Below are 15,682 nucleotides of genomic sequence, written 5' to 3'. Positions count from 1 at the left end.
AAACATTGCTTTATCAGAAGAGAATCTGTATCCCTCCGGATGCTAATTAGTCACAGAGATAAAGGAGTGTGGGGTGGGGGCGAGGCAAGCTATTTTAGAAGCCAAAATGATTTGTGCCCTCAGAATTTCTCAGGCAGGCCTGGAAAGCCATGCCAAGGTAGGGAGCACCGTGAGATCTCCCCTGGCTTTCACATCCCTGCCCCTCAGATGTGTTTGCCATGCTGCTGCTCATGTTGCTGTTTGCAGGGTTATTTCTGTCGCAAGCTTGGCTAAACAGAAACTCTCTTCTTATAAATATGGAAATCTGATGGCTGAGCTTTCTATCTCCTGGGACAAGTTGAAAGTGTGGTGCTAAAGAGCAAAGGGCTGCTGAGCTCTGAGCTTGGTGGCTTTGTTTTCTCTACTAGTGCAGAGAAACTGACAGTTTTTTATTGTCGGGATCCACCTTTGCAGTATGGACAAGTGAACTCTCAGGACTTTGTCCTGGGAAAGCTCTGAGCCCAGCAACAGCATGGGCTGTGTCAAAGTCTCTGCTCTGTCCAGGCTAAGCTAGTGTCCACTACTGGGATCCCCAGCTGTCTTCAGTGCAGCAGATGTGCGGGGTGCATGAGCCCTGGGCAGCTGCACATCTTTGGGGCTGTGTTGGAAGAGTGTGTGATTTTTTTGTATTTGTTACAGAGCTTTAAATGCCAGTGGGCATCCATTATGCTTCCTGATAAATCTTTTGAATCATAGAACATTCTGAGTTGGGAGGGACCCACAAGGATCATACTCCTGAATCTGCACGAGATAATCCCAGAAGTTACACCATGTGCCTGAGAGCATTGTCCACATGCTTCTTGAACTCTCACAGGCTTGGTGCCATACTTGCTTCCCTGGAGAGCCTCCATTCCAGAGTGGTGGGGCCCCACTGTGCTTCTTCGGGGCTTTGTATCCTGCTTACAACCTGTCTCCTTTCCTGGGTTGAGACCACAGTCAGAGTGCCTGCAAAGCCAGACACCCTTGCTCTCTGGAAGAAGGGAGATTTACCAGCTGCAGGAGAAAGGCAGGATGAAAATTTTTTCTTGGAGAAGGAGTGAACAGAAGAAGCAATCAAACAGCTCAGAAAAGGATCTGAGGGATTAGATTAAAGTTGCCAGGGGTATTCCAGAAGCAAAAAGAAAACCTCATTCATCACACTTGTACAGAAGTTGAATATGTAAAAATCAGCTGCCTTACAAAAACAAAACCCAGACCAACTGGAACAGAATCTGGTGACCCCAAATTTATACTTGTAATAGGTGTGACATTGAACCACTGATTAGAGCCTTTGGTCTGTTGAAAGGTGTGGATGTGGAGCCATCCCGGCTTTTCCGGCTATTGTTCTTACAGCCAGAGACTGTAAAAGCTCAATAACATCGTGTTTGCCATGCTGGATCCAATCAATGGCCTGTGGCAGCAATTATCCAGACTCCAGGACATTGGTGGGAACTAACCTCACAGCAACAGGGCTCTCCTAGTGTCATTTGTATTGCGCCAGGTCTTTTTTTGTCAGAATATGTCACTTCTGCAGTATCTGCTAGAACCAACCAAAATTTCTAGTGTTTCATTCAGCCAAACTTTGATTTTGTCTTTCCTGTACAGCTGGGGCAGCCTACCTGTGCATGGAGGGGATCCATAAACCACTCTGTATATGCTCACAATCATGGCATTTCAGTAATGATGGCTCTTCTTGTCTTGCACTTCCTCAGCTGGTTTCTCTAGGTGTTAAGAGTTGTCCATGGGAAGGAAGCACAGTTCCGTAGAGTTCTCCATGGGAAGGAAGCACAGTTCCCCTCCACTATGCAGGAGAATCTGTGAAAATCTTTATTTGAGGTAGAAAACAGCTCTCTCTTTGAAAACAGGCTGTTCCTTTTGGTGAGGCTCTGTTAAAGACTTGAAGAAGTAAAGATAGGACACAGACCTGAAATAAGCTCTTGACAACAACCAGTGCGCATGGATTCAGTCACTACAAGAACCTGCCATGGTCCCTTGCGGACTGCACTGGGGCTGAGCAGTTTTCCATAGGACTCAACTGCAACATAACAGCCAAGGGCCTGGGCTCCTGTTCCTGCCTCTGTTCTCCAAACACACTGTGACCTTGGCTCTGACGGGTTGCTCAAGTTTTTAATCATTTTAAGGGTATCTCCCCTCAAGAGTTGAGGCTTAAAGAGCAGAGCAGTTGTAAAGTTGTATGGTGTTTTTTGTAATCCTGATTTGGCCAGATGCCAGTTGCTAAACTGACTCTTTCAATAGCTACCAAGGAATCTGTGATGCTTTTGCACCTTGAATACTCATGTTGCACCTTAGAGCTGTGGCTGTGTAATCAGAGGCACAAAAGGAAAGGCGTAATATCTTCACGTATATATCCTTTACAAGGAAGGAATTATTTTGATACTGAATCATCCTGAAAACATACCTCAGTTAATAGCTGGTTTTAAATAGCTATTGCATGCCACTTGGTAAGTGCTGCAGGCAGTGGGGAGTGCAGTATGGCATTTCTCTAATTTGCAATGTTAATGATCCAATTTAAGTCATGTAAAGCTAGCACAAGATACCAAACTTATAAATGCATGTGATAATAGAGATGGCTTATGTGTGTGAAAGAGCCTGGAGGGAAATATGGTGTTAAATATACTCTATCATGATTGAAAAGAAAGGGCCAGGGGCTGCTTGTGCTGCTGGTGTGCTCAGAGGGAAATCTAACAGAAATCATGTAATTACTCCCGTTTTTCTTTTTTGTCCCTCAAATGTTTTCCCAAAATATTTGGTCTAGTTACTGCACTGGTGCTTCCTCTGCTACTGTAGACTCCCAGGATTAGTCATACACCATCATCTAAAAAAAAAGTTTCTTCCCTCTGCTGCAAATGTCATTTTTGATTAGGAAAACAGATCACTGAAACATCTTGCTCCCTTTCCACTGCTTATGCCTTTCCATTTGCTGCATTTTGTTCAGCCTGAATGTGGCAGTTGGGCAGACCCTTTGTGGCCAGGGTTCCAAGGGAGCATTTCAGCACTGGCACTGGAGTACCCACAGGGAGACTGGCACTTCTCTTCTGCCCTCATTTGAAGCAAAGAAAACTTTGGTCTGAACTCCTGGCTACCCGTCAGTGCGTTGAGCTACCCGAGCTGCAGGTGTACACAGCAAAAAGTCATTTTAGTGACATGCTGGTTCAGTTTAATTAATAAGACTAAAGGTTTTAATTTTTCAGCAATATTAATACTGCTGGCTTCTCAGTCGCTGAAATAAAATGGTTTCAAACACCATTTTGTCTTACAATTATAAACTATTCAGGTTCAAAATCTGGATTTTGTAGTGGATATTGCAGGCCTAATTTTTTAAACAAGATCTGTTCAGTTGCTCAGAAAAGAAAAACAGCAATGTTGTAAGTGGTGCATTGGCAGAGCTAGTAGAAAGTCAATAAACAGTTGTTGTTTATTGCTTTGTTGAAATGGAGTCAGTAGCTATCAGAATGTTTTTCAGTACATCAGTCTCTGTGTCGCCAAAATGTCATTTATTTTGACTTTGGTAGAGGGAGGGTGGGATGCTGAGATGAGCAGTTACTGCTGTGGATCTGGCAGAGTGCACATGTTGATGAAAAGTGACAATCATGTCTTCCCAGGAGCCTTCTGCTCTGGACCCCATGTGATTCTGGAGTTCCTTCAACATGTGAGACTTAGGAAAAAGATTGTTTTCTTCAGCTCTCCCAGAGAGAAGGTGGAGGTCAGTCATGGTCCTTGGCAGTCGGTAGGGAAACTTGGAGAACACCTCTTTGCAGCGTTGACTGGTGTTCTGACTAAGTCAGTCTGGTATGGAAGGAAGTTCTTCTTCTGTTAAGACAGATGAGGAAAGGGATCTAAAAAGACCAGGTATCTTCACAGTTTGCACCAGATCAGGATCGGTCAGCCTGAAAACCAGATCAGCTCTGTTGACTTTCTGTGTGACATCAGTTTCTAACCTGGGTTTGCAGCAACAATGCCACAACTTCATCAGGCAAATGCATATCCCCTTAGCCTTGCCTCTCTATTTTTCTGTGATACATCCTTGTAATCCTACTGCAATTTAAGATAATTATTTCTTATTCTCATTATAAGAAACATGAAAAAAAATACTCCTCTTTTTCTCCCTGGTGGCCCTTTCTATAACTGAAGACAGCTATAATATCCTTCCTTTTCTTCTCTGAGCAATCCCATTCTTCTAGTGTTCTGGGGTGGTTGTAGCTTCTAGCTTTTATCCATAGGACTGATGTGGGGATTACATCTCCCTTGAAAAAATGGGCTCCAAAACTGAAGCCCATGAAGTGAGCTGAAGCCCACTGAAGAAATCAGTTAAGCTGAAGCCTGAGGAAGAAATCATGAGAGAGTCTTTTGTGAGGCTTTCTGGTTCCATTCCTGCTGTACATCACCCTGTGACTCTTTCCTTTCTCTTGACAAACATGCTCTTACTACTGACCATTGTTTGTCTATACACTGGGCTTGAATTCATCCCCTGTATAAATCAGATCCCCTGTAAATCTGAGCCCTTCCTTTATGCTGTTTCTTGCATAGACATCAAACTGTGCACATCTTGGTTTTCAGTGTTTTTGTTCCTGGTGGGTTTTTTTCGCACTTTATGTTCATAGATACTTCACGTCTATATTGTTGTGATATGTAGAGGCTACAGAGGTCTGCTGTCCGACACGGTGTGAGATTTTACATACCTACCTGTGCACGTCAGAGTCCCCTTCCCAGAAGCTTTCTATAGCCAGATTTCTCAGGAATACCTGGCATGGCAGAGCTTGAGGCAGAGGGAATCTGCCAACAATGCAGCACTTTCTGTTCCACAGGGCACAGACTGAAGGTATAAATATTTATTAGCAATGTTCTAGCCCAAGAGTCTGAATGACAGCTGGAATCACAGAAACTTCTCGTTGACCCAAATGTACCCCCTGTATTCATGGTGTGTGGTTTCTCACTTGTTTTTCTGCTCACTAAGTCAGTCCCCCATGCACAGAACATCTATCCATTTTTCAGACTCAATGTTTGATGTAGGAAAGAAACAAAACATTTGGACTTGTCCTTTCCTGTTAGCATTTGTGTGCAGTATGCAATCCACATGGACAGCTCCAGAAAGCAGATGTCTGCTGAGCTGCAAGCACTCGCTGTAAGCTGTCACACTTGTGTTGGTACTGAGAATTACAGCATCTTTTAAGTAGGACAGAAACAGAAGACAGCAAGTACTTCATTGATGGGTACTGCAGAGAGACAAGTTAGTTGGATTATATTCTTGATCAGTTGGCTCATAATGATACAATTGATAGTGGTCAGATAGAAGCCTGTGAACTATGGAGAGCAGTGATGATCAAGCCCTGTATACTGGGTCTTTCCTTGAGATTAGAGGATGAGGGCAATTTTGCCCCCCCTGCTTTTATCCAAAAAAAGCAGCAGAGCTGCATTGGTGATCAATTTCCCACAGACAGCAAAGTGGAGAACATTTTCATGAGAGCTGTAAATATTTTTTTTTAATATATTTGATTTTGAGGATGGGAAGGAGGGGCAGATAAAGACTGCTCAAGTTACACATATGTTTTCGAGGTTCAGCTGAAGACCAAAGAAATTGTGTGTGCCCATTCTCTTCCGCATACACTGGGGTCCCTGAGGATTTGCAGAGTAAGGAAAATGGGGCCTTGTTAAGCTTGCAAGGGATCAGAAGTGTTGACTGTGAAGGAAGGCATAGAAAGCTGTGTTTTCCCAAGTGCTGCCAGAGTAAGTTTGTACCAAGCACCCAGCTCCATCATTTGGGGCTATTCCCCACCCCATAGTCCATGTGGGTTATTGGGAGGGGTAGATAATAAGAGTAAAAGGCTTGAGCTGATGCTTTCTTAATTACTGCAAAATGGAAAGTGATTTAAAAGAGAAAAAATAAAAAAGCCTGCTAAGCATGCCATCTTCCTTAAACCCCAGATTTCAGCTTAAAGTGTTTTCACCTTCTCTCTGTGCTCCTGCATACTGATGATTCACAGCACTCCTGCTCCACAAAGGTTCGCTGGAACTAATTTCTGATGTTCAGAAATGGCACATGGTACACTCACTGTGGGACATGGCTGCTCCTAGCAGGAGGGCAGTTTTCAAGATCCTTTGTGTCGAGCCTATAGAAACAAACAACCTAGTAAGAAAACTCCCCACCGTTCAAATGCTGTGATTGTGCATGCCCAATTAAGCTGTGAGCATGTGGGGAGAAACCTTTGAATAAACTCTGGCCCCAGCCAAATGTTCATGCAGTGCACTGATTTAATGTATATTTTCGTTAGGAATGAAGACATACAGAAACCTTAGCAACAAAAAAAAAAAAAAAAAAAAAAAAACAAAAAAAAAAACCAAAAAGTTAAATATATTAAATATCTTTAGCCATCTACAGCCCCTGCAGGCACTTCTCAGCGCTTGCCTTTTGTTTGGGACCGTTGCGTTGTCCTCAGTGAGCAAAAAGAAGTTACGTCATCTGTCCTGGGACCAGTCACACCATGTAACTGAGATTTTGATGTTGGGGGCAGAGCTGAGTGTATTGGTGTAGGGAGGCTTGTGAAAAAAGAAAAAAAATTGCCAAGTAAATTCTAACAGCAAAAGCCTGTGTTGAATCTCAGTGTGCTCTTAGGCATTCACAAACAAAAGGCTAATCAGTCAAGTAAACATTTCTCTGGACAGTTGAGCTGTAGAGAGAGAACTGCATCCATTCAGTATGCACAGAAGCAGAGTGTGTTTGTGCAGAGACAGTTCCAACCAAGCTGGCGTGGGAATGCTGCTGTTTTCACAGTGGGCATTGTTACTATGGAGTCCTGTGAGTTGCTGCAGAATGTCTGTGAAGTGATGGATGGGAAATATGATAGTGTCTTGCCACTCCTGGACCAGGGATAGATAGCTACTGCAACTGGGGACACTATCCCTGGCCCAGCTGGGTTTCCTCTCAAATTCATTTTACTCTCTGGGGGGAGTGGGCCTGGCCCATGCATGCAGTGGTGGTCACCCACAGTGATGGCGTTTGTGATCCCTCTGTTCAAGCTGTGGATCTCTTGTGCAGCTGTAATGTGCTGCTGGGGCTGAAAAGTGTCATGCCAAACCTTTGGGAAGAATTCCTAGGGCTGACTCTGCTGCCGTGTTCTGCATCATTTCCACCTCCAGTGTCAGAAGCTCTACCAGCTGCCAGGCCTTCTCTGTAGACTGTGGGGAGAGGGAAACACTTCTCCAAGGACAGAATCAGGCCCTTTTAAGATGAGTGTCTTAGACTGAATAGGAATAATCACTCTTTGAAAATCATCTTCGTTTTCTCTGGAGGCCTAGGAAGTCTTTTGTGTGTGTTTGGTCTAGAGCCCATTTTTGAGATTTCTCCAGCTGAGTTCACTGGTCCACTTTCAGATCTTCAAAGACACCTCAGAACATTTCTCCCCCCACTCTGTTGATGCAAGTGGATGTCTCATGTCATGGTCAGGTTGCCTACAAAAGTAAAGCTACTGTTGGCACATAAGTTTGCACAAAAGGGAAGGGCTGGTTTGGATTGAGAGTTTTAGCATGATTTTACCAATGTGAACCTGGGCTAGTCCAGGAATGGCCAGACCCCTTCTCTGCCATGTGGACTTCTGGCTTTGAACTCAGTGTACTCTCTGCTGGACTGCACTAGCACAGGAGACAGTATCATCACACTATGTCAGTTCCCATAATATGTCTACTTCTGTGGCTTCCTGCAGCCAGCAGACTGGGGCTCCAAGGACTTCCTTATTGTGCTCAGTAGCTACTAGGAAGCATGCAGGTCTTGGATTCATGTTCCTTAGAAATGGCTGTATCCTGCCTTTTCCCAGATTGGCAAAGAAAAGGTACTCATCCAGGAAGCCTGGACTCAAATGTTGCGTCTTAGCACCATTTGGACATCTCTCTTGGAGAGATTCTAGCATGTCTGACAGACAGACATGTCCTTTGTGTTATCTAGCTGTTCCCATGTGTAGAAGCCTGAAGATAAGGGAGCTCATATAAATGTCTCAAACACTGATGGCTGGATGGCTTTGGAGCCAACCAAGGATTGTTGGTAGTAACAGCCAAGGATTGTTAGTAATAGAACACTGAACAGAACGTGGCTGGAGAAGGGGCCACGTTGAGGTAGAGCAGCACTTTTCTGGGACAAACATCCTTATCCTGGCTCCTGGAGATTAGCACAGCACAACACAGCACAAGTGTAGGAATGAGGTCAAGAAGCAGGCATGTAGAAGGATATGGGGACCACCAAATACCCTGAAGCCTCCAACCCATTTCAATAGTAACTAAATTACACAGAAAGGGAGAAATTTCCCTCCAGTGCAGGAAACTCATCTAAAAAAAGGTACCCCTACAAAGCCCAGATATGTGTGTACCCCAGGACCCTGCACACCCCATCATCTGCATCAGCGATGGAGCCAGGACTGCTGATTTCTTTCTTTCTTTCTTTCTTTCTTTCTTTCTTTCTTTCTTTCTTTCTTTCTTTCTTTCTTTCTTTCTTTCTTTCTTTCTTTCTTTCTTTCTTTCTTTCTTTCTTTCTTTCTTTCTTTCTTTCTTTCTTTCTTTCTTTCTTTCTTTTTCTTCCTTCCTTCCTTCCTTCCTTCCTTCCTTCCTTCCTTCCTTCCTTCCTTCCTTCCTTCCTTCCTTCCTTCCTTCCTTCCTTCCTTCCTTTCCTTCCTTCCTTCCTTTCCTTCCTTTCCTTCCTTTCCTTCCTTTCCTTCCTTTCCTTCCTTTCCTTCCTTTCCTTCCTTTCCTTCCTTTCCTTCCTTTCCTTCCTTTCCTTCCTTTCCTTCCTTTCCTTCTTTTCCTTCCTTTCCTTCCTTTCCTTCCTTTCCTTCCTTTCCTTCCTTTCCTTCTTTCCTTTCTCTCTTTCCTTCTTTCCTTCTTTCCTTCTTTCCTTCTTTCCTTCCTTCTTTCCTTCTTTCCTTCTTTCTCTTTTCTTCTTTGCTTTTCTTTGCTTTTCTTTTCCTCTTTAATTCATCTTTTTCTCCCTTCCCTGTCATCTCCCTCCTTTATCCTAAACCCACTGCTGGATGCTTAATAGAAGGCTAAGAACTAATGTACCAATTTCCATGGCAAATGTGTAAATTACTAGCAGAACTTTGTAAGATTTTGTGGACCCTCTGACTTTTGACATTCCTTTTGTCCACAAGCATCTGTAAATCTTGGGTGCTCCCTTCCCTTGAAGGGTGAGAGGCCACACCCTGATGATTCTTTCCTGCAGCTTGGATTCTGATCTATTCCCTTCAGCTGGGCATGTTTGAGACCAGATTCATGTTCCAAGGATACCACATGAACTGATCTATTTATGCCTAAATGTTCTCCTGGAGACTGGTTTTTTGGTTTGCAACCTGCTCTTACCTTTTTACCTAGTCACTAAATTGCTACATTGGAGGAGAACTGCAGCAGTGACTGCGTTAGAGGAAAGCAGAAGAAATTGTCTTTTGTTCAGCATTCTCCTTGAATGTGAGGTCTTGTACACACCATCCATTTTAAGCACTGTCAAAGTCCATTGGGTAGTGCAAAGGAGCAAGATTTTCATAAAATTTTATAACCCTACATATGTTATTTAACCAGTTTCCACCAAGCTAGAGCGTAAGTCAAAAATTACATTTTATCTCCTGAGCACAGTGTATTAAAAAGTTAATGTGCAGTGAGTGGCTCAACAAGTGATTATTTTTTTTACTGAGAGGTTTAAGAGTGATGTTATCTTGCTTTGAAACTCAGTGACTCTGCTTTGTGTCACTGCCAAATGATGAGTTGCATTTTACATGAAATTGTGTACAAAATAAAAACTCCAGAAAATGAGAGAGACAATATCAATTCAATAGTTTGGAATAGTATTCTAGTATTTAATTTATTATGCCTTGTTCCATTTCTCACAAGTGATGGTTTATTCATGTATTGGACTTAATGCTGAATGTTTCCTTTGCCTGTGCAGCTCTACCTGTGACATACCCAAATTTACATACACACATATTCATGTGCATGTTTAATTTAATTTCTATATTCTAGGTAGGAGTAAGAACATGTTTGAAAACTAGTTTTAATTTTCACTATGGTGCTAAGTGGAGAGAATTCCAACAGGTTTGCAGTTTGCTGTGAAAGGACTTTGGTTATTTTTATCAGTAGGAGAACTGCCTGAGTTCATAGTTTGTTTCTCCCTTAAGTTCTTTGATGTGCTGTACCATAGAGTTCAATACATGTTGTCTGCCAGTAGCCAGGAGCAGAATGTGTTTGGAGAGATTGGTTTTTCAGGGGGGAAATTTTAGCGACAGTGAAAGGTACGGTGCTGACAGATCTTTCCTGTCAGCTATGAAATAGGTCCCAAGAGGGAGCAGAAATTGAATTCTGTTACCCATGTAGTCTGCAGTCCTTCCAAGCTGGACTTCCAGACAGACCTGGTCTCAAACTTTTTAGTTTAAAGTTTGAAGTTGAGTGATCTACTTGGAATTCATCTGAAACTGTAAATACGTTTCATAAAACCCTCCAAGGAGTCATCACATGAAAATTATTTGGGACTACTGCCAGCCCAGGCTGAATTTGAACTAGTGACCCACCATCCACATTATATTCCCAATATCATCCATAATATAAGCCTGATGTTGAAATTTGGCATTTCCAGAGGCACTTTTAACATAATAAACGTGCTTCCAAAGTTCTGTGTTTGGCCCTGGGTACCAGTGTTCAAAACACTGGCATGTTTTTTGCTCCCTCTGAATGTGAAGGGGGTGGAGTCGCCTAATAGCCACTCAGAGAAGAAGCTGCAGAACTATCAGCTAAACCATTCTGTTTTGTTTCTGTTCTTTCTTAACAGGATCCAACAGCTGCAGCTATTTCGGACAGAGATTGTGATACAAGAGAGGGAGAGACTGTAGCCATGAACTATAAGCCATCTCCACTTCAAGTGAAATTAGGTGAGTCTGTGCTGATGGAGAGTCAAAAGGCTGAATCCAAGGCCTGAAGGACAGGATTATATGCAGATCTCTGTGCGTGTGGCTGAGCATGCCATCAAGGCTCAAGCAGCTCACAGAGCAGTTTTATCATTGTGATTCTGCTGCTGTGATTCAGGTAACTGACCTACAAACATGTAAAGCCCCTGTATCCATGGATATGGTAAAGAAAGGAAGCAGTGCCTTAAAAGCAAGGCATAGTTTTTTTAAGCCTACGGGTTTTTTATTAAGCTGAGATCAAAACTTGGCCAGATAAAGAATGGAGATAATATGGAGGGACTGTAAAAAGAAGACAGAATAGTTGCAACAAAAGGGAAAGGACCAGGAAGTTGAGACACTACCAGAAAAAGAGCTGCATTACTGTGAGATGAAGGACTTTTAAGTCCATAAAGTTTCCCACACAAATACTCATGCTATTTTTGAGCAATATTTTTTTAATTCTGGAAGAAGAATCATCCTGTTACCCCAAGACACTGCTTCCTTTCAAGGCTAACACTTACAAGAGCAATCCACACATGCCCATCCTGCCTCCAAAACCTGAGCAGCTATTTAGCCACACAGATTCAAGAGCCTGATGACAGAGAAGCCGAAGGAACACTGTGCTTTTTGCTTAAAAAAAAAGGAAATTTAAATGTGGAAAATTTCTTAGTAGGAGCAGGAAGGAGTCCCCTGGCTGTCCTTCACATCAGAACAAGTGACTTGGAGAGGATGCTGCTGATTGAGGGTTGTTATGCAAGTCATGAATACTCTATGCAAGTCATGAATACTCAGAAACAGTGGCTGCTTTTCAGGAAAAGGCAGGGAGCAACAGTGTGTGTTAATGACAGCACAATTCATAGTTTGGTAAAAGATTATTACTGCCAGCATGCCATATGCCACCAGGATCCTTTTTCACTGCCAAGAGAATTCTTTAATGTTACTAGACAGATAATTACTACTGCAGTAGTTGTTTTGGATAATTTAACACCAGGAAACAGGTTAGAGAGTAATTGATGCTATTATTGGTAAGTCTGTGATATTTTTGACTTTCTAGGCAATAAAATGTCCTCTTGAGATTCACTAAAGTGATAGGAAATGGTACTTTTTTAGACTTGGCTTTGGTATGTCATGACACCATTCTAGGAAAATCAGATCATTGAAAATAGATTTGGATTTAGGGTAAACAAGTTCAATTCATACAAATTAAATGGAAAAGTAATTTGAGGTAGATCATTAGCCAATCTCAGTATTATGAATAAAGCTGGTAGAATGAGAAACTTGGGAAGTCAAAACACATCAGGTAGTGTTGAAGGAGAAAGTATCAGAAAAAAGGACATAACTAATGGAGTTCTCCAGCAGTCATTTTGTGTATATGTTCATTAGTGACTTTTACATAAAAAGCAGGAGTTGGCAAAGAAAATTTTGTAGAGCATATTTGTAAAGAATAAGTACAATAAAGACTCAGAAATGGCTTAGAGTAAAAAAACATGAAAACTGGAATAATAGAAATGAGAAAAATAAGACAGGAGAAACTCACTGTTCTGTAAGCTGAAATTTATCAACTGGGGATGACTACATCAGTTGATTGTAAGGTTACTATTATTGAAATAGACTAATACATGAAAACAGGCCACAGTCACGCTTCTGCAGAACTTACCTGCTTTCTTCTGGGAATCAGATAGAGGAGAATGATTAGCCTTTCTGCCAGAACTCATGCTTTTTCACACAGGAAACATTCTCTTTCATTTAGCCAGTGGTGAATGGCATAAACAGTCAAAGAGAGGTACTGGAAGTGTTTGAACGGTTTTTGTAGTAGAGGCACACTGTTGCCAGGACCTCCTTTCCCGCTGGTGCTTCCGCCAGGTGAACTCAGTGCTGACCACAGTATGCTTATGAAGATAATAGTGGGTGAAACCTACCTGCTGAACAGGAACTGCCCTGCAAGGCTGACAAGCATCTTCCTGCCTTGTCTCCAGAGAGACGTCTGCTCTGGAGATAGATCTCTGTGGAAACAGTGTTCCTCTTTAATGAAGTGAACACATACCTAGTGGCATTTGGATCAGCACTCTACTCTTAGCTATACCCAGATGAGCTCTAGGTTATCTGAGGCAAAATGAGACTGACAGTATTGTCTGTAGCCAATGTAACATGCCTTTAATCCACTCCAGCTCCTGCTGCTCTTATTCTTAATTCTGCCCAGCCTCTTTGATTTTCTTGAAGCTTAATCACTGCATCTCCCAGCTCTGGCTGCCGTTCCTCTGACTAGATTTTTTTGTCCCTTCTGCATTAAACTTGTGAGGGTTATTTTTAATCTCTTTAAGGCTAGAAAAAGTTAAGGTGGTACATAAATTTTTAATAGCTTATCTGGCAAAGCCATTGTTGGGGATGGTAGCAACTAAGGGCTTAATGCTATTGCAAGTTTTCCATATGGATGGTGGCATTTTTTAATGTTAAATCAGAATCAATTGTTCAAATGTCAGATGTTCTGATGGAAGGTTTATAAATGTCATTTTTCAGTTTGAGAAGATTCATATGTAAATCCGTCGTGTGTGCTTGCTGGAAGCTTGGTTCAAGTGAGCTCAATTAAATACCAACCCAGCATGAATACAACTTTTACTTCCAGATGCTGCAGTGATTGAAGTGTGACAGAAAGAGCGTGAAAACTGCACATACTGCACGCAGATTTATCCTGCTGCTTGAGTGGTCTTTTCCTTGGTTGTTTCTTCCCCTCTAAATAAATACCTTTGGCTACATGTTTGCTTGAGGGGGGTTCTGTTAGATACAAGAAAAACTTCACAGGTGTCTTGTATTTCTAGTGACTTCCTAAAGGTTGCACCTGGTTCGTAAATGGAACAGTGCTTGATGCTAGGGCCACATAAAGAAAAGAACCTCGCAGCAAGGGGAAATAAGCACACAGTTCATAATTTTCAACCTTTATTGATACTGTATCCATATTAATTATGTATTTCTCACTTTTCTAGCTCTCCCACTTTGTCTTTCTATCTGGAGCTGCAATGCTCAGCCTTGCTTCTTTCTTTCTTTCAGATCATTGATAAGGAGACTCCTGACAGCAAGGGTTGGGGGCTGGGTGTACATTAGTGCTTAGGATATGTCTCCAGCACATCCTTATTAGGAGCCATATCCAGATGGAGCACATACTACAAGGCTTTTGAAAACGGAGGAGAGTTATGATAAGGAGAGAGAGAGGAACAGAATAATCCCCAAGTGTAAATCTCAGGGCACCACATCCACTGGAAGGCAACAGATCCTCCTAGCATTCCCAGGAGATCAGATATTATTTTAATGAAGCCTATGCCATCTGCTTTTCTATTTTGCATGTTTAATTTCCCTTCTCTGGTCTGAAATCCCTACCCAGACAGTCTGTGTCTGTCTTTCCTAGCAGTCATGACATTAGTTTGTGTTAAAACAGAATGGGCAATGTGGACGTTGGTTGGAGTGCTGTGGGATGAGGGGTTGTGGCAGAGGCATCTTCATCAGCACATCCACCACACTGGGAGCCTGGCAGTGTGTCCTGCATGCCTGTCTGCAGATGAACATGTGGGAGAGAGGCAGAGACACTCACAGCAGCCTTCAGCCCTCCAAGGTGCTTGTGGCCTTAGATGTAAACACCTCCTCTCCTTGGATTAGATAGGGAATAAGGCACTGTTTTTGGAAGGTTACTCAAACAGTTCATAAATGTATGTGAAAACTGAATGTCTAAGCTAAAGAAACTGAGTCACACCTCGAGGAAGTTACTGGAATGCTGTTCACTTAGACCAAGCAGAACTGGTATGGTTAAACAGCAGCAAAGACACTGTCACAAGGACATAGAGAATGGTGTGTTCCCTGGTGTGTCTGACTTGGACAAAACTAATTCGTGACTGAGTCCCTTCTTGGTGGAGATTGAAGTGAATAGAGGATATACTCCATCAGGGGACAGCGGCTGATGACACGTCTGTGTTGTTCTCCTGCCTTCCAGCCTGCTGCAATGTCAGATACTGAATTGCTGTGTGATCAGGGAGGAATAGTACCAGGAGTATCAGTCAGAACTACAAAACCCTCAGGGTTCAACTTAACAAAATTGGTGCATTTCTGGCTGAAACTTTACAGAAGGTCTCTGATCCCAGTAAATAACAGACTGCCCCACGTGGCTTCTGAGATTGATCTTTCAATTGGTATAGGTGTTTTACCCCTTCCCCCGGGGTGGGGTATGTGTTCAGAGCTTGTCTTAAAGAGCCACAAAACACACGGCAGAGTAACCTATCCCAGTGCTGCCCAAAAGGATGCTGTGCTCAGAGATCCCCTTCCAGGACTACTCTTGCCTCAGGTCAAGGTGCCGAACTGGGAAGTGCAGTCACAAACAGAGCCAGCAGCAAGCATCTTGTGTAGGCTGAAAGGCTCTTTATCTGCTCCCATCTGTGGATCCTTTTCTGCATTATCACTTCCCAGTCTGCTCCAAAACTTGTGATTTCTGAAGCTTTTCATACAGAAAACAGAATAATAAAGGGGAAGTTGAAGTAGACCGGACAGATCAATGCCATTAGTGTATCATTTTGTCAGTATTTCAAGTACTGTACTATTCCCAGTTGCTCTTCTGTAACAAGGTGATTAATGCTAATTAGGTACAGCAGCTGTTGTTTCTGGGAAGACGCTCTGTAGGTAAATTAGGGAAACATTTTATAAAAAGGCTCTATCTCTTAAGCTAGGTCCCCAGGTTCCAGCTCTGTTGACAG

At 42.7% G+C, this 15,682-nt stretch overlaps 1 protein-coding gene across 3 annotated transcripts in view; it reads left to right on the top strand.

The window, feature by feature from the left end:
- Window positions 1-15,682, top strand: part of FAM219A (family with sequence similarity 219 member A) — a 94,796-nt gene that overhangs the window by 44,063 nt on the left and 35,051 nt on the right. For all 3 annotated transcript variants that reach the window (XM_068175850.1, XM_068175851.1, XM_068175849.1), the window contains exon 2: window positions 10,835-10,934. In XM_068175850.1, coding sequence (XP_068031951.1) covers window positions 10,835-10,934 — 100 coding nt within the window. The remainder of the gene's footprint in view (window positions 1-10,834; window positions 10,935-15,682) is intronic.

Source organism: Anomalospiza imberbis, chromosome Z (genome assembly GCF_031753505.1).
Source record: "Anomalospiza imberbis isolate Cuckoo-Finch-1a 21T00152 chromosome Z, ASM3175350v1, whole genome shotgun sequence".
In the NCBI taxonomy this organism is placed as follows: domain Eukaryota; kingdom Metazoa; phylum Chordata; class Aves; order Passeriformes; family Viduidae; genus Anomalospiza; species Anomalospiza imberbis.
This window is presented reverse-complemented; position numbering and strand designations above follow the sequence as displayed.